The sequence below is a fragment of the Astatotilapia calliptera genome, chromosome 20, assembly GCF_964374335.1.
Source record: "Astatotilapia calliptera chromosome 20, fAstCal68.1, whole genome shotgun sequence".
Lineage (NCBI taxonomy): Eukaryota > Metazoa > Chordata > Actinopteri > Cichliformes > Cichlidae > Astatotilapia > Astatotilapia calliptera.
The window spans coordinates 34,281,365-34,303,917 of record NC_137441.1 but is presented as its reverse complement, the minus strand read 5'-3'; the positions used below and the strand labels follow the sequence as shown (position 1 = coordinate 34,303,917).

The 22,553-nt window shown below is 41.3% G+C and overlaps 2 protein-coding genes across 7 annotated transcripts; both read right to left on the bottom strand.

Moving 5' to 3' along the window:
* Nucleotides 1-3,107: 3,107 nt before the first annotated feature.
* asb8 (ankyrin repeat and SOCS box containing 8) lies at nucleotides 3,108-6,562 on the bottom strand. 4 transcript variants are annotated; one of them, XM_026155046.2, is made up of 4 exons: nucleotides 6,422-6,562; nucleotides 5,048-5,224; nucleotides 4,849-4,953; nucleotides 3,108-4,186 (listed from the first exon to the last, which is right to left on the bottom strand). In XM_026155046.2, exons 2-4 carry the CDS (start codon nucleotides 5,174-5,176, stop codon nucleotides 3,551-3,553), a joined length of 870 nt encoding a protein of 289 aa, XP_026010831.1. In that variant the 5' UTR covers nucleotides 5,177-5,224; nucleotides 6,422-6,562; the 3' UTR covers nucleotides 3,108-3,550. The 4 variants fall into 4 exon arrangements, with proteins under 4 accessions (XP_026010831.1, XP_026010830.1, XP_080150412.1 ...); XM_026155045.2 differs by lacking the exon at nucleotides 6,422-6,562 and adding an exon at nucleotides 6,181-6,321; XM_080294286.1 differs by lacking the exon at nucleotides 6,422-6,562 and adding an exon at nucleotides 6,103-6,187.
* A 3,563-nt stretch (nucleotides 6,563-10,125) lies between these two features.
* larp4aa (La ribonucleoprotein 4Aa) lies at nucleotides 10,126-21,505 on the bottom strand. 3 transcript variants are annotated; one of them, XM_080294280.1, is made up of 17 exons: nucleotides 21,394-21,505; nucleotides 18,260-18,377; nucleotides 17,757-17,915; nucleotides 16,942-17,026; nucleotides 16,690-16,826; nucleotides 16,488-16,591; nucleotides 16,275-16,385; nucleotides 16,127-16,180; nucleotides 15,823-16,032; nucleotides 15,030-15,133; nucleotides 14,780-14,821; nucleotides 12,387-12,626; nucleotides 11,733-11,784; nucleotides 11,466-11,624; nucleotides 11,229-11,362; nucleotides 10,933-11,134; nucleotides 10,126-10,591 (listed from the first exon to the last, which is right to left on the bottom strand). In XM_080294280.1, the coding sequence occupies exons 1-17, from the start codon at nucleotides 21,436-21,438 to the stop codon at nucleotides 10,190-10,192; spliced, it is 2,358 nt and encodes a 785-aa protein (XP_080150406.1). In that variant the 5' UTR covers nucleotides 21,439-21,505; the 3' UTR covers nucleotides 10,126-10,189. The 3 variants fall into 3 exon arrangements, with proteins under 3 accessions (XP_080150406.1, XP_026010143.2, XP_026010144.2); XM_026154358.2 differs by lacking the exon at nucleotides 21,394-21,505 and adding an exon at nucleotides 20,581-21,270; XM_026154359.2 differs by lacking the exons at nucleotides 14,780-14,821; nucleotides 21,394-21,505 and adding an exon at nucleotides 20,581-21,270.
* Nucleotides 21,506-22,553: the final 1,048 nt, after the last annotated feature.

Sequence of the window (22,553 nt, the reverse complement as noted above, 5' to 3'; positions counted from 1 at the left end):
TGATCATGTAAATGTAGCTCTTCTTATACATTTGAAAAATGCATTCAAAAATGTATTCAGATAAACTGGCTGATGTAATCTACAGCCAGTGTTGCTTAACAATAAATGTTTCCTCCGATATAGAAGTGTCACATTTACTTCAAAGGCAGTCTTACAAGCTGGTGACTTAGAGACAGGGCTAGAGGGACCCCCAATGGATAATATGAGAATTGAAGGTGCTAATGGTAGCTTTCAAATTCTTTCCAAAACACTTAAGTAACGGTATAATTGGTCATTTCTTTGACTTAAATATGTTTGTCAAGAGCTTTCCCCAGAAAAAAAGCATTTAGCATTTTAAAATGTAAAATTAAATACAAACCTTGTTTAACTGTTGTAAATAGCACTTCTATCATAACTCCATCGATACTCTGGCCATTTTTTTGCACTACAATTAGAAATTACTTCACAAATACTAAGTATAAATATATTATCCGTTTCCTCTGAACTGCTCGCGGTAGCCGCTGTGAGCCACTCCAACATGTGTACTAAAACTCTTATTTTTTATTATTCATGCCCTTGAGAGAATATGTTAGATGCAGCAGATCATGAATATTACTTCTGAATTTAGGTTATACACCCACTGGTCACTTTATTAGGTACACTTTTCAACTGTACATTAACACAAATATCAGCCAATTACATGGCAACAACTCAATGCATTTTGGCAATTAGAGATGAAGACGACCTGATGAAGTCCAAAATGCACATGAGAATGGGAAAGGAGAATAGTTGGACTGCTTAGACCTAATAGGAAGGGAACAGTAACTCAAATAACCACTCCTTAAAACCAAGGTATGCAAAAGAACATGGAATGGAATCACAAAGCATAAGGGCTACAGCAGCAGCAGACCACACCGTATGCTACTCCTGACAGCTGAGAACAGGAAAGTGAAGCTTGCCTAAAACAAAGCACAAAGGATTCGAAAAACGCTTTCTGGTCTGATGAGCATAGGGTCAGAATAAAAAAACAACATGAAAGCACGGATCTATCCTGCCGTGTAACTGTCTGCCGGTGGTGTAATGGTGAAGGGATATTTTCTTGGCACACTTTGGACCACGTAGTAACAACTAAGCATCATTTAAATGCCACAGTCTGAGTGTTATTGCTGAACATGTCCGTCCCTTCATAACCACAGTGTAGCTATCTTTGGTGGCTGCTTGCAGCTGAAAAATGCACCAGGTTACAAAGCTCAAATCATCTCAAACTGGTTTCTTGTACAATGACAATGAGTTCACTAGAGCACGCTTGGGATGTGGTGGATCGGGTGCTTCACATGGTGGACCTGTGGCCCCCAAATCTGCACAACTATGTCATGTCGTCATGTCAATATGGTCCAAAATTTCTTAAAAATGTTTCCAGCTGTCGAACCTTGTTATGAAGAATTAAAGAAGCTCTGGAAGTAAAAAAGGGGTCCAACCCAGTACTAGCAAGATGCATCTAAAGAAAGTAACACATGAGTGTATATTTTGACAAAGCTACATATGTTATGTTATGTTCAGTTCATGGTAGCCTGTAGCCATGCACTGAGCTTTAATAATTGCACTTGGTATATGGTCTCTTTAATGAAAGATATTTGACATGCCAGAAGCAGGAACAAAGTTTAAAAAAAACATCATGGCTCGTGTTTTAAAACGCTGTCACTGTGAATGTTTGGTCATCAGTGACAGTGCTTACTGTAACAGTTTGTTATTAGATATAACCTGTGTTGTATATGCATATTGTAAAACAATCACAGCGCAGTCAATAACAGGTATAGACATCAAGTATTCTCTATTAGATGTAATTAATTGTGACTTGATATATATGAGCTATCAATGTGTGATTTTTGTGAAGAGCAGAGAGAAAAGAGTGAGCTGGAATATAAAGGCATTTACTTGCAGTATGTTTACAAAGAAGAAAAAAAGCACCTTTGCTGGTGTACACAAGACATGATCTAGAGGTTAACTTTTACACATTTGTAGAAAGGCAAACATAATCAAGCACAGAAATTGTCAGATTGTAGACAAGTGCTTTAACAAATTGCAAGTTAGTGAATCCTTCAAAGACACAAACTTAGTCATCATGCCATATCATGGTCCTAATACGTAACAATTTAAAATAAAGTCACTTTCAAATATCCTGCAAAATGTTGGACCAGCGAGCACCCTTGAAACACAAACTTTTGCAAGTTAAGACTGAAAACTTCCACTGATAATAAAAACAAAACAAAAAACAACAACTTTATTCCTTATTGGCAACTGGAACTGCAACTTTTTATTTCATTTTATTAAAATATAGACCAAATAAATACTAAATCACAAGACTGCAGACTTGCTATCAGAGCAGAAGAACTTCCAAAGACTATGGAGGCAAAGTTAGTGTGCCTGGCACATCATGTGAAACCAGTAATAGTTACCAACCTTCTGCTGCATCGACATAAATAAAACTGCTGCCATCTGGCATAATTTCTAATCTGCTCAAGTGTTTTCTTCTATCCATTTTTGAGCCTCACTTTTTTTTTTGGTGGGGTGGGGCTATCCATCCCAGCAGTCACAGGACAAAAAGAACGGTGCAACCCCAACAGGCCGCCAGTCTGCCACAGAGCTAACACAGAGAAAAACGAACACTCACAGCCAATTCTCTAGTTAACCTAACATGCATGTTCTCAGAGCGTGGGAGTAACCTGGAGTAACCCAGAGAAAACCCACGCAGGCATGGGGAGAACATGAAAACTTCGCACCAGCCATCCAGTGATCCAGGACGTTCTTGCTGTGTTAACCCCCACACTCTGCTTTCTTTAAATCTGATGTGTTTACTTCTATTGGTATATCAAAAATGACTGCAGCATGAGCTCTTCAGGGTGTCAGAGAGAAAGATGACCACTCCAACGCCAACATATAAACCACCTTCACACGACACACTCTATTACAAATACAGGACATGAGTGCTCATTCATCAACTGTTTGTTTCACTCTAAAAAGGTATAACGAGCATATACTCATTCTGTAATTTATGACTTTCCTCATTGTCTGTGGCAAACTCTTTTAAATTATATTTACATTTTAAAAAGTAACATTCATACTTCCTGTGAATTTAGCAGGCAAGATAATAACTTTAATTTCTGACTATTCATGAACCAAAACAGCTGGATGATTAGATGCACATACATACACCGTTACTATGATGGAGCTGAATAAACCTGATGTTATACTTTCTTTCTGCAAAGAAAGTGGGAAAGATTTCCTTAAAACAGGCTTTGAGATACTCAACGCATGAGGAGAATGCACTGGTGCCAACTTGATTCTACAAATGAAAATATATTCATCTGCAGTTCACTCACTGCTTATTTAGATTTTTTTGTAAAGAAAAATACATTAAGTTCATCATTCCTCCTATCACATATATTGTAATAAATTGCAGAAAGGTTGGACAACTCTTTAATACCGTGGAGACACTTCCTTGCAGTGTGCAATGCAGTGTGATGAGCTCTTTAATAATGAGCCAGTGAGGTCTGAAGAAACAGCTTCATTTTCAGTCTCTCAACAGCAGATAGTCTTTGATAGTCTCTGGTAAAGGAAGCTCTTTGACAGCCGTGGGGAGGAATTGCACTCCGAGACTTTGCCGTACTGCACAGCGTGCCAGAGAGCGAAGCGTGGGCGCCTGAGCCACCATGTTGGTCAGCCTCGCCAGCAGCTGGGGATCTTTACTCAGCTCCCTGGGAAGGGTGCCGTCGGCCCGTCGAATCTCAAACCTCCCTGCTGCTCGACACAGTAGCTCCAAACACTCTTCCTCTTGTTCGGTGCCCAGGCCTCGGGCCAACAGGGCCACCAGCCGGGAGATAGGGGTCTGGCCCTTCAGGTTAGTTACATGGACCTGCGCTCCATAGTCTAATAGCACTTTGACACTTTCAAGGTTGCCTTTCATTGCTGCCCAGCTAAGAGGTGTGTCATTGTTATAGTCACGGGCATTGGGACAGGCCCCGCTCTCCAGCAGGGCCCTTACACACTCAGGATTATCTTTGAAGGCGGCCCAGTGAAGAGGAGTGTCTTTATTGCCATCCAGGGCATTTGGCTGGGCTCCATATTCCAACAGCAGCTCCACACAGCTCTCATCCTTCTCTGCTGCATAGTGCAGTGCTGTACGATTATAGCCATCCAAAGCATTTACCTGATGAGAAAATTCAGTATAATGAGCAGTCTTATGCCAACAAGACTTAATTAAATAGCACAAAGCTGCAGGGTGCCCTGAGAAGTGACTGTGTAGGCATCTCAACGCCTGCCAGATATTTTGGCTCATGTGTTGCAGCACAGATGTAAAAGGAGGGTGAAATGGAATAACCAGATGATTCAGAAATTGTTTGCACCATTAAATTATATCAAAAACAAAAGAACGACAGTCTACCAAATAGTCCAAATGAAAACTGCTCAGTGATCATCTAAAGAAACAGGGAATGAATGTGAATGCTGTGAGACCTGAAAGTAAAACTCAATTTACAGAGGATAGTTTCCATCAAATAATTGTAACGATTAACCCTTTAAATTCTCCCATATCCCCACCACATGTACACAGTACTACTAAAATAAACTGATACAATTTCCCTATCTTTCCAGACAGCCAGTGGTTTCAGATCATGACTCAACATGAATCCTTCAGTGTAAACAATGCTAGGTGTCTTCTTTACATTTAGAAAGCTTTTAACCTTTGTCCTGCTCACACTTACACTGACTGTGTTTGCATGCATACTTACCCGCCTTAAGGCCAAAACCTTTAAAGGTGCCGAATAAATCTAAAGTGAATATGAAAAACTTCCGTGTGCAGCTGTAACATACCTCTGCCCCCTTCTCCAGCAGCAGCTCCACACAGTCAGCATCAGCAACCATACAGGCACAGTGCAGGGGTTTGAGAGTGCCATGCATCCGATTCACATCAGCACCCTTAATCAGCCAGGAAATAACAATATCAACATTACACTCATGACACTACAGGGGATTGTTTACGTCACTTTGACTGGAAGATAAGCAAGCCTACCTTACGGATAAGATCCTCCACATTGTCGTGCGGGAATGAGCGAATGGCTGCAATTGTTCGGATGAGCCGCTCAGACAGGGAATATTTACTCTGAATGCTTTGCATGATGTACCACATAGTAGAGCTCATGTGTAACAGAAGAGCATTGCACCCAGGCAGGGGTGACGCTATGGCACACTGAAACACAGTTTTTAAAAATTGCTTGATTACAACTTCTAAGACACAGTGAATCTTAAATAAGTCAACAGAATATAAAACAGACATTTCACAGTTTATCGTGCCTAAGTATGCACGCAGACCTGTTTTATTCAGTATACCAGTGCTTTGGTTTGATGAGTTATATGCTTGCTATAAATACAAAATATTTTCAGTTTACATACAGAATGTGTTAGAAATTGTTTAACTAAAGACCGAAATTTCACACAGCTTTGTTAAAATACCAAAATTAATATTCAAAATTATCTTTCCCGACTATTATCTGTTTGGGTTGGACACGATGTCTTGTCGTATAATCTAGATGGTGCAAGGCTCAGCTGTAATCAGGGAGATGACACCCAACTTTATTTTGCTGTTGCTACCTAACTGAAGTAGATACGACCCACTTGTCAGATTCAGATAGAGATATATATATATATATATATATATATATATATATATATATATATATATATATATATATATATATATATATATATATATATATATATATATATATATATATATATATATATATATATATATATGCAGCTATCGCCGCTGCTTTTAACAAATGACTGACACACACAGCTAACCTTAGCTCACTCTGCAAAAATAAACAAAGTCTGCAACAATGACACAAGGTTTACAATCAAGTAAAAGCTTTAACGTTGACGTAGAAACCACAAGGGTTACTTCGCGCTGACCGGAGGAGTTTATAGGCAAAAGAAAAACAATCATACCCGGCTACACTTCCCACTATCCTGCTAGCTAGGCTAGCTAGCTGTGAGGTAATGTTAGCTTCGAGATGCAGGAACAAACGACACTCACAGACGGAGAAAAACCGCTGACATAATTACCAACTACTTGTAAACTCGCCTTCCAACACAGCTCGCACGAATCAACAAGAATTAAACAATGCTGGTGAAAACCCATACCGTTTACAGTCCACGGCTTGAAGGTCTGGCAGGTTACTGTATAGACCGACCGCTGCTAGCTTTCACATAAACACGAAACGTCACCACTAGGGCCACGCCCTCTGTCTCGAACCTCGGTATTTAAACGCGGGCAGAGTGGACGCTGACTGTCCGCAGTAATTTGGTATAACCTGACATTTTCTCTGAACACCGACGTTTACGGGGCCTGGCAGAACTCCACGTCCTCGCCAAGTGTACTCACTTATCCCAATAAAAGCATGTATGACGGCACGGCAGGCTACCACCGGCGTGCCACGGATTCTTTCAGTTTATGTCCATGTTAGGGGCTCAGCTAGCAGAAACAGCGGCAGAGGAGGTGGGGAGTTGGACTCCGATGATCAGGAGAGTACTAGCTAAGGATAAGAAGTTTTTATCATCTTCTTACTTTATCCCTAAGGTTTAACCTAATCCTGAACCTGATAGTCCCATGCCGACATCAACTCTCAGCATACGCGCCTAAAAATGGGTAGCCGAACCACATATAGGCCATACGTCAGCGGCGGATCTAGAAAATTTCACATGGGGGGCAAAATGTCTAGGCAGGGTGGTACATACCTCTTCAGAAAAATATGTCAAAATCCCCTATACGTAAACAGAATCAAGAAATTATTGACAAAAACACTTAAAAATTATTTATTGTATCATTATCTCCTAAGAAAATAAAGGCTATAAGAGGCTTCTAGACAAACAAGCAATTAGTTTGTACAAGGTGGGCAGCTTAGGGGGCTCTACAGCAGGAGGAAAGCTCCCCCACAAGATATGTGCTAGTTTTATTTATTTTTGTTGTTTTCCAGCAATTATGAATCATCATAAGAGTGCATGAAGCCAAATGAAATTTGTCATTCAGGGGGGAGGCAGTGAAAAATTTTTATGGAGTGACACAATACTTATTAACACCACCTGTGGCATTGCAGTGAAAAATCTAGACCCTGTACCAGCTGAAATGCATGAATCCATTCTCTTCCGCTTATCCTTGTTGGGGAGGGGGCTGAAGCCTATCCAAGCTGTCTCAGAGCGAGAGGCAGGGTACACTCTGGACAGGTCGCTAGTTTGCTGCAGGGCTAAGAAAGAGACAACCATTCACACTCATATTCAAACCTATGGGCAATTTAGAGTTACCAATTAACCTATTCCCACTAACTGCATGTCTTTGGAATTTGTGAGGAAGCCGGAGTACCTGGAGAGAACCCACGCAAACACGGGAAGAACATGCAAACTCCACACAGAAAGACCCTGGCCTGATGGTGGAACTGAGACCAACAAAATGTCTGATCCACTGGGATTTCCCCCTACAGCCATTTACTGAGAATGGTCTGATAAAATGATATTCACCATGTGGCAGGTCTGTGTCAAAATACCTTGTTGGTGGCAGATTGGCCAGCCAGCTTCAAGCAAATAGTCACTCAAATAACCACTTGCTACAACAGAAGTATGCGGAAGAGCCTCTCTGAACACATTGGACCTTGAAGCAGATGTGCTACAGCAGCAGAAGACCACACTTCTGTCAGCTGAGAAGAGAAGACTGAAGCTGCAATACACACAATTTCACAGTGGAAGACTGGAAAAATGTTGTCTGCTCTTTTTGACTTTAAATGTTTTAAAAACAATAAAATTAAAATAAACAATGTAACAAATGATCAGAGATGCAGGATATTCAGTCTGTAGTTCTATTAACAGCTTGATACACTAAAAGAAAACATATGTTTCGTGTAGGTGCTTAAAACAAAACAACAGTAATAAATGTGACACTGGGAAGCCAAATCAAAATAATTTATTTTTGGTGACATTTCATACAGTTCTAAGATTGTGTCTCAAACACTTGGTTGATTCATGACTACATTTCCATTTGCCACCCCAACCCAAATTAACAGAAAATAACCCAAACATATTTTTTTTTGGGGGGGGGGGGGGGGGGGGGGGGGGAGCAAATCCTGTAGGTATTTTTGCAAGCCTGTCAACATCAACCATATGCTTCTAAAATGATTTCACATTACTCATGAGTAAGATTCTTTTTAAAAACAAAGTTAGTGCATTTCTTTAATTATACTAAATCACTAGCTGCTCATACTTATTAATGAAAAAAACAAAACAAAAAACAGCTCCAGTGATTGGATACTCGTTTACTGCATTACTAATCCCAAAGTCAACGCAACAAGTATTTTCTCTCAGCTGACATCTTAATCGGTACAGAAATGTCATATGTGATTTTTTTCATTTTTGCCAATGCGATTTCACACAACTTTGGGGAAACCAGCCTACCAAGATTGGGAGAAAAGCGCTGCATTAGAATTAAAATAAATAAATTTAAGAAAGCAATACATACAGTGAGTCAAACTTCAAATTCTAAGTTAACCTGTTTGTTTTCCAAAACTTAGAAGAAAAACAAAACAAAAGGAAAACAAAACAAAACAGCAAACTCACCCTAAAAGCACAAAACAATCTGGTGGATTGACTGGTCAAAAGCCTCCCTCCGTAAATTCAATACTAGAACAATTACATTCTCCCACACACGTTTCTAGTGAAGGGTTATTACAATATAGCATAGGTTACTACACCTCTACAGCTTTTTCAAAATCCAGTTTCACTGGGCCAAAGAGTTCCCCCAAAGATTACATTAGCAGACCTCATCAATAAAAATCTAAACTTTATCCTAGCACACTATAATCGCAGCCAGCTGGCACGTAGCACGTGAAAATATTCCAATTTCCTTTATATCCACAACTTGGCTGCCTGATAGTAAATAGCTATCATCATTAGCTAACAGCACTCAGTCTATTTTTTTTGACATTATGCCATTGTTAAGAACAAATTCACAGATAAGCTTAACCTGGATATCCCGTGATGATGATGATGATGTAGAAAAGCCAAACCTTGCCTAAAACCACTGGGCGCACCAAGCAGTCAAATCTTAGCAAAAACCTATTTGTTTTTCCTCATGAAAACACACGATCCCCCCAAAAAACAAAACCCACAACAAAACATGTAAACAGAGAACCTGACTGATAATCAACATGACGATATTCTGAATTCATCGGAACAGTTAAACTCAAAACACGTAAAACTCAACGTGAAAAACTTTGGACCAGGCTAGCAGGTTCACCGTGGCTAACAGCCCAGTGAGCCCCCCCTACAGAGCATCCGGGCTTTGAAGAAAAATCACACATCTGACCGCGGTGCATGTCAACACCTTCTGATAATCTGACGGAGAGCGTTTAAGCCAATCATGAACCAGGATCAAAATACCACCATAGAACACAATTCATTGATATACATTAGAAGACCACATTGTCCCGTTTCAGGACGATTCAGAATCTCTGCTGTAAAAATCAAAATGTTCTCAATATCATTACATCAGTGCGACAGCACCCTGCAGCACTTCAGTCATTTAGCTTAACAATCGATGCACACACAGACATCAGTCAACCCTTCAGTCATACTTGCAAACCTAAGCACACAAGAGAAAAAACAAAACAAAAACTGATGTCTCATTGCGTGTTAGTGATATCTTTGTATATGTACATGACATATATGCATGTTCTTTTTTCTTAGTGCATATTGTTCTTGCAGACCAACATCTATTCTTTAATTAAAAAAAAAAAAGAAAGAAAAAAAAAAAAAAGGTAGAGGGCCATTTACGAGGCCCAGCATCCCACCTTTCCCTAGCGGAGCATGAACGAATCAACAACCTTCAGGTAAGTCACACTTAAATTCTTTTAAGCGTATTTCTGAAGGCCAAAACAACGTTTTTGTTTCTTTTCCAATCACTCGTCAAAGTTCTTCAGGTGTCATTTTGCCCATAAGTCCTGGATGTCAGTCTCATTGCCACTTTAAAAGCCTCTCTTTGGACATGTTCCAGGGGGGTGGGGAAGGTGGCTACCATAATTGTTGTTGCTTTTATGTTATTCATTTTTATATAATTATATATATCCATGTATATATTCATACATCTTTTTCTATTGATATCAAGTTTTTATTTTGGCGATACTGGTGGGATGTTCTGCTCTTTTCCAGTGTGCCTGTATCCTCCCTGCGGGGAGCTGCGTCGGGGTGGTGGAGGACGCCTATGGTCCCGGAACTTGAGGCCCCCGGTGCCCCTGGGACCATTGCTGCGGTGGTAGCCTTGAGAGTCACGTTCACGCGGTGGCCGGCTCTCCTTGCATTCCCATCCCCCCTCCCTGTCGTGGCTTCTCTCGTGCTTGTCTCCAGGACTGCTGCTGGAGCCCGGCTCCTCGGCCTTGTTCACGCGCAATTCACGTAGTGGCTGGCCCGACGCAGTGCTAGAGGTGGCCGGGGTGGCCGGGGCAGGGGATGCAGGGGGAGGGTCCTTGGGTGGCCTTTGACACACTTCGGCGTAGCTGAGTTTACGGGGCTCCTAAACAAAAACAGAAAAAACATTTTTAAGATGGGTAAAACATACACTCATTTACTGAGTTTTAGCACCCTTCCAGTCAAACCCTCAGATCTCATAATCTTGACGCTCATTGGGGTAGGAGTGAAAATTCTGGACTTTTGGTGAGACAAAAGCATGGGGGGTGGGGTTGGGGTGAAATGAGAGAGAGAGAGAGAAGAAAAAAAGAGTGACAGAGATGAGGGATAGAGCCAAAGCCAGTCAATTCACTACCTCACTTTCCCTCTATGCGCAAAAGATCTCATCATCAGGAAGACAACTGTGCTCATGTGGCGGCAGCAACAACAGGAAAGTCAGATTCTCACCTGTGCAGGGGTGGGAAGAGCGGCTGTCGCAGGGGCAGCCGTGCTGGGTGTGGCTGGTGTGGAAGCAGCAGAGGTCTGAGGCCTGGAGCTAGGCACAGGCTGTGTGGAGGCGGGGTTGCCGGGAGTTTTGACAGGTGTGCGTGGAGTTGGTTTTTGAGTCGTAGGTTCCACCCGTTCGACTCTCTTCTCCTGACGAACAGTACTATCAGGACAAGAGGTTCAGTTAGCAAAGCTAACATTTTAAGTTTTATTGTAAGAACAAAACATGCTCAAATTAAGAGCAGAGACAATCATACCCAGAGGCTGAAGGTCCAAGTGGTTGAGTAGCAGATTTTGCTGCTGCCGGGGCAGGACTTATGACAGCCACAGCTTCCTCTGTGACTTGACCTGAACCTGGACTCGCAGTGGCTTCTTTATTGGCTTGTTCTGCCTATAAAAAGCAAAGTGCATGAATGTTACACTTGTGCAGTCCTCATCTCAACAATGCTTTCTATGCATCATTGTTCAAGAGATTTACAAACTCATTTTCTTACCTTGTCCCTGTACAAACCACGTACTACATCCGACATCCGGTTTTCTAACACTGGCTCCCCCTGTGTGCTGACCACACAGCCCGGAAGAGGAGGGAAGTTGGTAGCAGCCAGGTCAAACTTGGGTGGTGAAACCTTGACCTCTGTTAAGGGTACAGGCCTCTGAGAAAAGGAATTAAAAACAGAGCCAACGGGCAGAAATATCATTACATGGTTCATGGTTTTAAACACAACATACAAGTTTTATGGCCATAGGTAATTGCTGTTTACCGCAATCCTTTCTTCTTCTCGCCTCCTCCGTGTTCCTCTGTAGGTCGTACGTCTGAAATACAAATAAATAAGGTGTGAATAAAGAGTCAAGTCAGTCAAAAGTCATATGCATGCCAAATCCATTAAGCATGCGTCAGTCAATAAGCAAATTTCAATGACATCATTTGATGTTTACATATAAATCAGAAAGAAAATGTTTGAAGCAACAGACAAAAAAAAAAAAGAACATGTGCAACTAGCTCAAGCACAGATGATGCTGTTGACACTGGGGACACAGTGAGGCATGCTCCTGGCAGGGAGCAGTACATGAGACTTGCCAAAAAAGCAAAAAAAAAGTTTAGTTTTAGTCTTCAAGTTGATGATTAATGCTGTAAGTGGAATTTTGAACTCCCAAGTTGACTGTTTTGTTTGTTTCATTTACCAAAAAAATAAAAAATAAAATCTGAGTAGTACCTACCCACTGAAATGACACTCATGTCTAGGTCTAAAAACCCTTTTACTCATTTAAACTGCATTTAGTTCAAAATATGGCTTTTGGTTAAAGTCAAGTCAACTCTAACCTGCTTAAATCGATGGAAATATCATAACCTATCAAATCTAACCCACGAGCAGCAGCTCTAACATTCGACCAGGTTTGAAACAGATGAGGCTTACCTTCCACGTCCAGCTACCCCACTGTCATCGCTGGCGTCCAATGAGGAAGAGGGGGGTAGATGCGAGAATGCCATGGTCAAGTCAGCGGTTGTCTGGACTGTGTTAGTAGTGGAGACGGCGGCAGTAGCGTTGGGAGCAGGAGGCTGCGGGCTTCGCAGTCCGGTCAGGCTTTCCAGTGGGACCGGTGTTACGGATGCTGAGGTCACGTCGTTTGGCCTCACCTGGGGCTTCACGTGGTTTCTGTTGTCGTGAGGGGAAAGTGAAGATCAAGGTTACTATGCATTTAAAATGCTCTGCATACAAATTGGCAACCAGTGCTTCCTACTGAACTTAATAACTTTCGGTTAAGGTGCTTGGTGCTTTTACACTTAAGTCCACGTAATATAAATTATTCCGTTCAGGATTTATATTTTTACACATTTACCAACTTTTAGTCGTGTATTTTTGCAGTCATAAAATACACAAGACATTATGCTTATGTGTTCCAAGGAAACAGATCTGTGTAATACACATCCAGAGCCTTTGAAAGCAGTTCAGCAGCTGTTACAAGTACATTAATCCAATTTGTTGGCTATAAGATGTTAAACCACTGTAGGGCTGTTCGATATAACTATATATTTCAGATGACGATATAAAAACGTCTATCGTTTCATATTACGCTATTGTTTGTTTCGTGGTGTCGCAAAATGAACTGTTTACAGCAATAGTTTTTCATCGTTTTGATGGTCACTGTAGAATTTCTCTCATATTTAAAATACCCACACTACGGACGGACAACTGCTTTATGCATTTCGTTAGCAACAACAAAGGTAAAACCGCTTGTTTATTTTCCACATAAACCTTTCACAATAAAGCTTAAGATCCTGTTGAGATTTTTCAAAATAAACTGAATCACATGAAATAGTATGCAGAGTGTTCACGGATGAGAAGCTAAAAAGAGCCGTCAGGTGCTAAAAAAATAAATAAAAACCTTAAGACAGGCTTTTCCCAGCAGCACGCCGTGTAATACTCAAAAATTGTTAAAATTGTGTCAGTTTAAACTCGATTCCAGGTACACGACGCCCAGGTGAAAAACACTTTGTGCAAGTCGAGTTGCCCGAGATTCACAGAAGTTACAGAAAATGTAAAACTTTTGTGATAAATATCGTTGTCGGGACGATAAATGTCTTATATCGGGATATGAGATTTTGGTCATATCGCACAGCCCTAAACCACTGTATGAACTTAAGAGTAAATCTTGTGTTAAAACACTGAAAATCATGCACTGCAATCTGAGGTAATTAGAAGCCTATACACATTTCATTTGAAGTCTTCAAAGGAAATAAACTATTTTCTAGTGAAAAGAAGCTAAAACGGTTCAGTCAGTTCAAAGGAAACACTGGTGGCAACCACACTAAACTTGACAGTTTGCAAGGGAAATGGGACAACATGCTGTGTCTTCAGAGTAAACGTAGACATGCAGGTGGTTTTGGACTACAACTGAGGTCATGATTGGCTGAAGCAGCTAAAACTCAGATGTCAGAATTACTGTGTTTGGCTATCTGCAACCAATCATTAACTCACTGAGCAGAGCTGACAACACCCCTGCAAGACCTGCCAGGATTTGTGCCACAAATAAACCTTTTAGATGTTGTATGATTTCACATAAACTTATCTTCCCACCGGTCTTTGACCCTCAGATCTCATAATCTGAACGCTCATTGGGTTGGGACTGAAATTCCTGACTTTGAAAGTCCACAGGGAGAACAGAGAGAGAGAAAGAAAGAGCAAAGAGAAAAGATGAAGAAAGAGAGAGAACAAAGTCAGTTCTTCCATCCCTCTTTCCCTCTATGCGCATCATGATCTCATCACTGGGTCTGACTTATGTCTTTGTGAAGCTTCTTTTGAACAAACGTGATGAACACGCTTGAAAAAGTTGTCATCTCTTTGCACAAAAATGCAGTGTATGAATTGATGCTTGACAGCAGAGATGACCTACACTCAACTCCTGTCAGCATTTCTTTGTTACAGCATATGATGACAGTCACGAATGAAAGCAGCACAAATAAAAAGAAAGACTACACATGATGGATAGTTAGTTGTGATGTAGAGAAGCTGTCACATGTAATAATGTAAATGCAAAGAAGGGCAAGATGGCCTTAACTGGAAAAATAAATAAATAAAGCCAGTTGCTCGAAATCAGATTGCAGCCAGCATTTATCAAAGGAAAGACAAATCCAGGACGCTCATAAAAAGGCACCAAACATTTATCACAACTACGAGGATGATTATGGCCATAAAAATCTGCCTGGCAGAAGGCATGGGGCCTGTTATGTATTTAATCATTTGGCTACTGCGGTATGGTAAGAAATGAGGGAAGCAATGAAGCTCATTATATAGTATAACAGTGGTACCTGAAGGCATTTATTACATTCTTTCTTGAATAGAGGGGTACACTGTGGGGAAGTAAAAGAAGACAGGGAGTGATGAGCAGTTCCCTCTTTAACTTTAGACAAACTGTATTACAGAGATGGTCCGATGTTCACTGTTTAACTTCATGCAAACAAGAACACAAGTGATAAAACATTCTAATATGTTTGAGAAAAGAGACCCCCCCCCCCCAAACAAACAAACAAACAAAAAGCTCACAACAATAATCCTTACCGGCTTCTGTTGAATGGGCGAGAGATATTAAGAGAACTGGAGCTGGTCTTGTAGTGTCCAGCGGAGCCAAATCCATTCACAAAGCTACTGTTGGGAAACGGAGCCTGCTCAAGAGGTGGAAGGGGGCAAAAATAAATTAAAAAGTCAGTATTTACTAATCCTCCTTAAAGCAACACTTTTTTGCATATATCTGTTGTTTAGCTTTCCCCAAGGAGATGAAAATAGGTAAGCTCATTGTAGAGCGGCTTTAGAAAAGAAAAAAAAAACAAAAACATCCCAGCCAATTCTTATGCAACATTGTGTATTTATGTCATTGACATTTCAGAAAGCAAAGCATCTGAATTTAAGCATCACAATAAATAAGGAAGCAATAACTAACAAGGGATTCTGCCACAGCTGGCGCGAAACACATTTTTCACGGTTGATTTCCTGCATTATATTTAGGTGCTGAATGCTGGTGATGAACGCAGACAAAAGCCTTTGAGGTGCATGAAGTGTGGCTTTCTGTTTTCTGGGTTTTAATAATCACACAGAACAGACATTAATGCCTGACTGTATTTGGCTATATTTGTAAAGATGCAGTTATTTCGATTAGTGCAAAATAAACTTGGATGATTAGTCGGCAGGTGTGCAATGGTCCCTGAAGTCCTGTGACAAAAACCCCTTCTATAAATAATAAATTAACATTAATAATACACTTTTAAGATTACACTGAATTCGCCCCTTTGACTGTAGATCCTCTGACAGAGGGTTTTAGTTAGTCTCACAGCAGCAAAAGCACAGTCAATCTCACCAGAGGCGTTTCAAAGTACGGTGTGGGCGAAGGTGTCCAGGTGGGAGGTACGATGCCGTAGAGGGGGTACTGCTGCTGGGGGTAGACGTGCTGCATGTAGAGCGGAGAGCTGTACTGGGACTGGCTCTGGGACTGCTGAGCGTACAGGCTGCTGTCCATGCTACGGTAGCCGTTCTTTGCAAAAAATGTGTTGATGGCCTTTATTCTGGCCTGTTGGTATGAATCAGAGGGGAAAATGTGTCAACAGACGTCAAGATGTTTACAGAAGGGCCTTTCCAAAATGTCAGATTTTAATTTAACTCACCATAATGGGTTTTCCCTGAAATGTTTTTACTTCTTCTCTCAAGTACTTGTACGCCTAGGGGGGCAAGAAAAAGAGTCAAACGACTATTAGTGATGCTGGATTTCATCTGAATACTTTAGACATGATGAAGAAGAGTTGAGCTGAGTACCTGTTGAGCATCTGTGTCCGATTGGAATGTGATGTACCAGTTGTTGTTGTGTGCAAACTCGACACTTATAACCTTTGGACAGTTGTCATTTTTGAACAATGACTCCACTTCCTGTGAATTGAATACAATGCATACTCACTTCAAGCATATAACTATGTTTTCAGTGCTTTAATGGCCTGTCAGTCAAACGTTTTTTTTGTTGTTTTTTTTTACCTCAACAGGTGTGGTTTCGGGAACTTCTCTCAAAATGATAATGCACCGCTTGTGATTAGGACGCACTTTCTCCCCTTTCTCATCCACTTGTACCATAGGAGAGGCTGGAAGGAAGAGTGGGTTTAAGAATATTTAAGCTGAGGCAAAAGACCAATCAGTACACACCTTTTTAAACATGAGCCATCCTCAGCTTTTCACTTACATCTCAACACATCCAGAATGAGGTCCATGTCTGTAGTGAGGACTTTAATGCTCTCCATACTGGCAATAGTCCAAATAGGGACAAACTGATCGCTGTCCATCTGGGACATCAGGTACAAATCCTTTGAGAGGTTCTCTCTGAATCAAAATAAATAAATAAATTCACGTAGATTAGCTTCTGCAAACAGTCAAGAGAAAACTATTTTCTAAATTTTGCGCATAAAAAAATTTGCTTTAGGTGTTGGCTTCTTACCTGGAGAAATAATACTCCAGTTCTTTCTTCAGAGACTCTCGCAAATTCTCAGAAGAGATTGGCTGTTCTTCCGTTTTTGAATCCACTGTAAAACATTAAAGAATCAATGGTTAAAAAAAAAAAATTGAAATGTTTTCTGTTAAAAAGCATTAATGACATTATTTTTCCAACACAACCTTTTTCTTTTCAAAGACATATGCTGATGTCACATTATAAGCAGTGACTGAAATGACTCCAACAGTGTCAGATTCATCCGTGTCATAAGCGCGACAGGAAAAGTTGGAGTTACTGGAAGAGCGGCTAGATTGAGGTGACTTTTACTCTACTCCATTCAAACTCAGATAAAGGTGTTGTTGTACACATACAGGGTGTACAACAACACCTTTATCTATGACCTTGGGGGGGCATTAGATTGCACAGGTGTAACTAACACAGGGGCCAGTGGTTCCAAGTTTCCACAGTGGAGTATATGCTTAGCAACACAAGTGATTAAGACAGGGTTTTTGTCAGGGTGGTAATTAAATACAAATAACTCTACAGGTTAGGTGTGACCCAGCAGTCTCTCAGTTTAGCCAGTGTTTCATCTGGCTCCCAGACAAATTTCCCTCGTGGGACAAAGAGTTTTGTGAACACATCTGCATGAAAGTCCTGTATTTTAAGCTGTTGATACATTTTATGGTATCAGATCACTCAATCTGCCACCTCAGTGCATTCAAGCTGTTCATAATTTCCTGTTTTCAGACGTATTGAAAAAAAACACAAATTTTTAGCTGCAGCCTGTGTGTGTGAAGATGACTTCTTGTGTCAAGACTGACCTGAGGTCCCTGTTGTAGACTCAGCGGGGGAAAAGCCCAACTCTGGAGGGTCCATTCCATTTACTGCTATCTCAGCTGTTGCTGTGGAGCTGCTGTTATCCAGGGCCGGGAATCCCACGGTATACTGCTTGCACCCAGCAGACGGAGGCTCAGAATAACCTGTGAACAAGGTAAAGAGTCTGATTCAGAAAGAGCAGTCTATTTCAAACTTACCCACATCTTTGATGGTTTAGCTATTTATTGTTTGTGTACATGAAAAAAGTTGCGACTTATACAGATGCCATCTAAGAATTTTTTTTTTTTTTTTAAGTAGTAAGGCCCCAAAATTATTTTAAAACACCAATAACAACGTTAGGAGTGTTGACTCAAAAAGGGGAAATAATCCCATGAGTAGACATGGGTGTCACAATGTCCAGTTTCCCAAAAAAGCCTTCAAACTTATTTTCCAAACACGTGCTGTAAAGCGCAATAAAATCAGTTTAGCATTCTCTTTCATTTCTTACCCTCATTGAGATCCGAGGGAGACCAATGAGGGTTGCTGGTAACGGTCTCGCTGGGGGCCACGGGCATCTCCTGCCACACCTTGGCATTAGGATTCAAACCAGCACCCTTGAAGGTGACCTTTAAAACAGAAAGAGGAGGATCAATCAAATTTGGTTCTGACAAACACTGAAAGCAGAGTGATGTTTATTTTTGAGCAGAGGTAAGTTGTCAGTTATCTAAATTTTACTGTTGAAATTTAAGAGTTTATATTTAAGCACTGAAATGCACACAACGTTTCATCTGTTTAATGCTTTTAGTGGTTCTTCAAACGTAAGACGCATTCAAATAAGGGCTCTTTTGACTAACAAATGTGTGACCATTTACACATCTGTCACCTGAGTTTTGCTTCTTTTTTTCCCCGGTTGCTTTTTATTCCTTTTTAAGAAACAGAGTTTTAAATTTTAGACCTCTGCTGCACGTCTCAAGGCATGTTTGCCCTTACTCCAGCAGAGGTTTAAGGAAGGAGGATGCAATCCAAGTTACAGTCAATATTGAACAATCCTTCACACCCTTTTTACCTTGTGCTGGACAGCCATAGGAGCATGTTCAGCAAAAGACTCATTCAACCACAATACACCACAAAAACACCACATGAAATCACCCCTACTATTGGCCAAAAAACTTTATAACTCCCCCTTATGACACCTAGACTGTTATAACTAATACACTGTCTATAATGTTTATAGTATTGTTCTAATATGGCAGTTTGAGTGCCTTAGTTTTATCCAGTTTTGTTTATATTTTATATTTCATTTGTATTTTTCCCCATTTATGTTTTAAGTGTGCATCTGAATAAAAATTACTTCCCTCTGATATTAATAAAATATTTTGATTCTGACACCAGGGGACAACAAAGCCAAACTAAATTATGGTCTTCAACAACACCATAATAGACTAAGAGAGGAGCTGTAGATGGGTCATAGCCAACTACAGCTATGTCTGCTGATTTTCATTGATTAAATTTATACTGATGGCTGGAACATCCCAGTGACACATGTCCCCATAAGGCCTTGTGATCTCCTGTCAACAAAATCAGCCCTTACCCTGTTCACCTCAAGGAGGGGTGACTATAAAAGCTGTGTGTAGTCAAAATATTTGCAAACGAACACGTTACATGTTACCTTCACCAGCACAAATTTATTTCCCATGTATGTTATCCACAGATCTGATGTGACTCTCCATACCAAACCGGCTATGGTCTGGCAGAAGAAATCCTGACCCTGCAAAGATCTGTGGCCAAGAATAGATTGCACACTGACACATTAAGATCTACAGACACCGATGTGATCTTGATGTGAGCTAACTGTGGACTGTGCTTTTAATCTTGTGTAAAGTGGATGGCAGCTTCCTGCTAAACTGTCAGATTTACTTCACATTGTCATTCACCACCTGCTAACAGATCCTGGCTCTTTTTTGCAGAAGCACTTGGCCTGACAAGAGCAGCTCCCGGTGGTAGTATGGCTCAGGGCACTTCTCCTCCCCGATCACACAATAAGAACGGGATGTATACCCATAGGAGAGGCCTCTGTGCCATTCAGACAAGCGCGGACATTTATGTGCAGTGCAACTTGACACATGGTTACAATGCACGCTTCTGTGTTACAGGCCACAGCGAGCCAAGCAATGTCAGCTGACTGCGCTGCGCAGCAAAGGCCAGGTATTTGCAACGCATGTCACTGCGCTAGCTAGGTCTGCTAGCACCGCGATTAGCTCACAGATAACGGAGTGAATGAACACTATCATTCGGCCAGTAATTGAAGCATCGTTCACCCGCTAACGGAAAACAACTGATTCGGCGCGTGTCCGCTTCAAATACCACCGCAGTCATCCTAAAGCTCTGTCAAAACTTAACTTACGGGCTAATGATTACTCAGCAAACTACTTAATGAGCTTGCTGGTTACAACGGCTAAGCTACAGTTAGCAGCTATCTGAATGAGCTGCGGTAGAGCTACTGCTATAACCCCCCCACACACACCGCCACCATCACCAAGTGTGTAAAAGTAAAGCTTGTACTGGCAGCAAGTAGAGTAAGTAGTCGTGAAAGTCTTTGATTCTGGTCCCGCTTTCTCACATAGTCACAAAACAGTCACGCAAAAACTCACACACATTCACAAACGCGCTCAAACTTTCATTCTTGATCTTGTTTGAGTTAATTTTAGATGTGTAATAAATAACAAAGCTAATTACGCAGAGGGGGCATACTGTGCTAACAGGTCTCCCTGTTAGAAAGCGGCAGTCGCTTAGCCAGTAAGCTAACAGGCTAAAGAAGGCCTCACTCACCATGCCGCCTGACCCTCCCTCGCTCCCCAGCGGAGCCTCGTCCTTCCCACCGGTCTTCGGTCCGGGATCAGCCTCCTCCTGCAGCAGCGGCGGCTCTCCGCTCTGGTCTGAACTCATCAGCCGCTCCTGACTCACTTCTACCCCGTCGCGTTCTCCCGGCCCCCTCCTGCCACCACCACCGCCGCCGCTTCTCCCCGAAACGCCGGCTGAGTTCAGCAGTCAGTCTGGTTCTCTCCTACTCGACTCTGGATTGGCTAACCGGCTAGCGGGTATGCTACAGACTGAAGCTAGCGTGCGTATGAATCAACGAAGCGGGCTAACGACTAGCTAGCTCAATGAATCAAGCTCACACGCCGAGAAACTAATGGTACAAACAGTGCCAAACCATGACTCTTCTTAAACGGCGGTCCCCACTGGCGTTTCGTCAAATACTACAGCACACACCGGGTTCGCGAGGCGCATTCCTAACCGGGCGACCGGAGCGGACACTGGGGACACGCACCTTTCCTCAGCGCAGGCACACAGTCCGCCGAAGTCCCGGCTGCCACCGCGAGAACTCGGTGACCTCTACGGCGCTATTTCCTTTTCCGGATTTACACTGTAGTTTTTCTTTAGTAAGAGCACTTACATCGAGACCCAGTCGCTGTCTTTTTTTTTTCTTTTTTTTAAAAGAATAAATAAATACAAGAGGTGAAATCCATATAATGTTATTTTTCGGGTACCAGAGAATCTGAACTTATTTTCCTGACTTTAAACCATAAGAAATCCATGACATAAATACATAAATAATAAGACACACACTGGGATACATACCTTTTTTGTGCTGTAGGCCATTTCACCCTTCATGCGTGTTTTCATTATTTCTTATTACTTCTTGTAATAAATGCAGCTTAAATGCAGCACTATGTTGGGCACTGCATAAGCTTTATATACAGGCCACCAGCCTGCTGCAATTCTCTGAAGTATAGGCTTTCAGTTTCAGTTACTGTGCTGATTACATTGTGAAAAGGCAGTTTGTTGATTACCAGCAGGAATAATGAGTGATTTGGGACCTTTTGTGTGGCAGCAACAGAAGTAAAAAGGAGAGCGCTGTGACGTAATCAGATTTCCTGGCACCCTGCTCTAGATGTAATCAGGAACAGATGATTAAAATAAATTTCATTAACCCGAAAATGGGTTGTCAAAGATAGGTAACATTCTATTATGCTGGTAATTAAGGATCCATAATTGGATTATCAACATTGTGAATGAGAATGGCTCCAGTGTTTATGTACCATTCAAAACAAAGCACTCAGGGACTTGGGGTATTTGTGTGCAGCCCCAAACATGTGCTTGACAAAAGACACAGAGACCTGCTAAGATTTTCAGATATCATTACTGAAAAACCCAGAATTTTCTGAATTTTAACCTGAGTTTGACGCACACTACACAGCTTGGTGCAAAGCAGAATGGATCAATGCTCTGACTCATCAGACCAATCAGGATTCTTACAATCTTGCATTTTATCAAATTAGCCTCAGTTTCCTGATCTTAGCTGGCAGGAGTGGCACTCGGTGTGGCCTCCATCTGCTTCAAGTTTTGACATGTTATACATTCAGAGATGCTCTTTCACATATTTGGGTTTTAACTTATAGTTATTTGAGTGACTGTTGCCTTCCTATCAGCTCAAAGCGCCCATTCTCCTCTGACATCAACAAAGCAGTTTCACACAGGGAACTGCTGCTCACTTATATTTTCTCTTTTTCAGACCATTATCTGGAAACCATAGAAATGTGATCAGCAATTCTTGACATACACAGCCCCACACAAACAACCACATCACATTTAACCTCCTAGGACCTTGTGTCCACATATGTGGACATCACATTTTGGATTGTCTAGACCTAAAAACACTAATATTTCTCTACAAGTGCCTGATATCCACTTAGGAGGACATTCTACTGCCACTGTTCTATCAAAATTTAAAACAAATG

Excerpts from the sequence above, each read along its gene's own strand:
- asb8 (XM_026155046.2), bottom strand. The coding sequence starts at position 5,176 with ATGAGCTCTACTATGTGGTACATCATGCAAAGCATTCAGAGTAAATAT. Across the intron at positions 4,954-5,047 it reads TGGAGGATCTTATCCGTAAG|GGTGCTGATGTGAATCGGAT; the intron begins GTAGGCTTGCTT and ends TGGCTGATTAAG. Across the intron at positions 4,187-4,848 it reads TGCTGGAGAAGGGGGCAGAG|GTAAATGCTTTGGATGGCTA; the intron begins GTATGTTACAGC and ends TTTTCTCATCAG.
- larp4aa (XM_026154358.2), bottom strand. The coding sequence starts at position 20,697 with ATGAGTTCAGACCAGAGCGGAGAGCCGCCGCTGCTGCAGGAGGAGGCT. Across the intron at positions 16,592-16,689 it reads CATTCTGGATGTGTTGAGAT|CCTCTCCTATGGTACAAGTG; the intron begins GTAAGTGAAAAG and ends TCTTCCTTCCAG. Across the intron at positions 11,135-11,228 it reads CTTGGACCTTCAGCCTCTGG|TACTGTTCGTCAGGAGAAGA; the intron begins GTATGATTGTCT and ends TTGTCCTGATAG.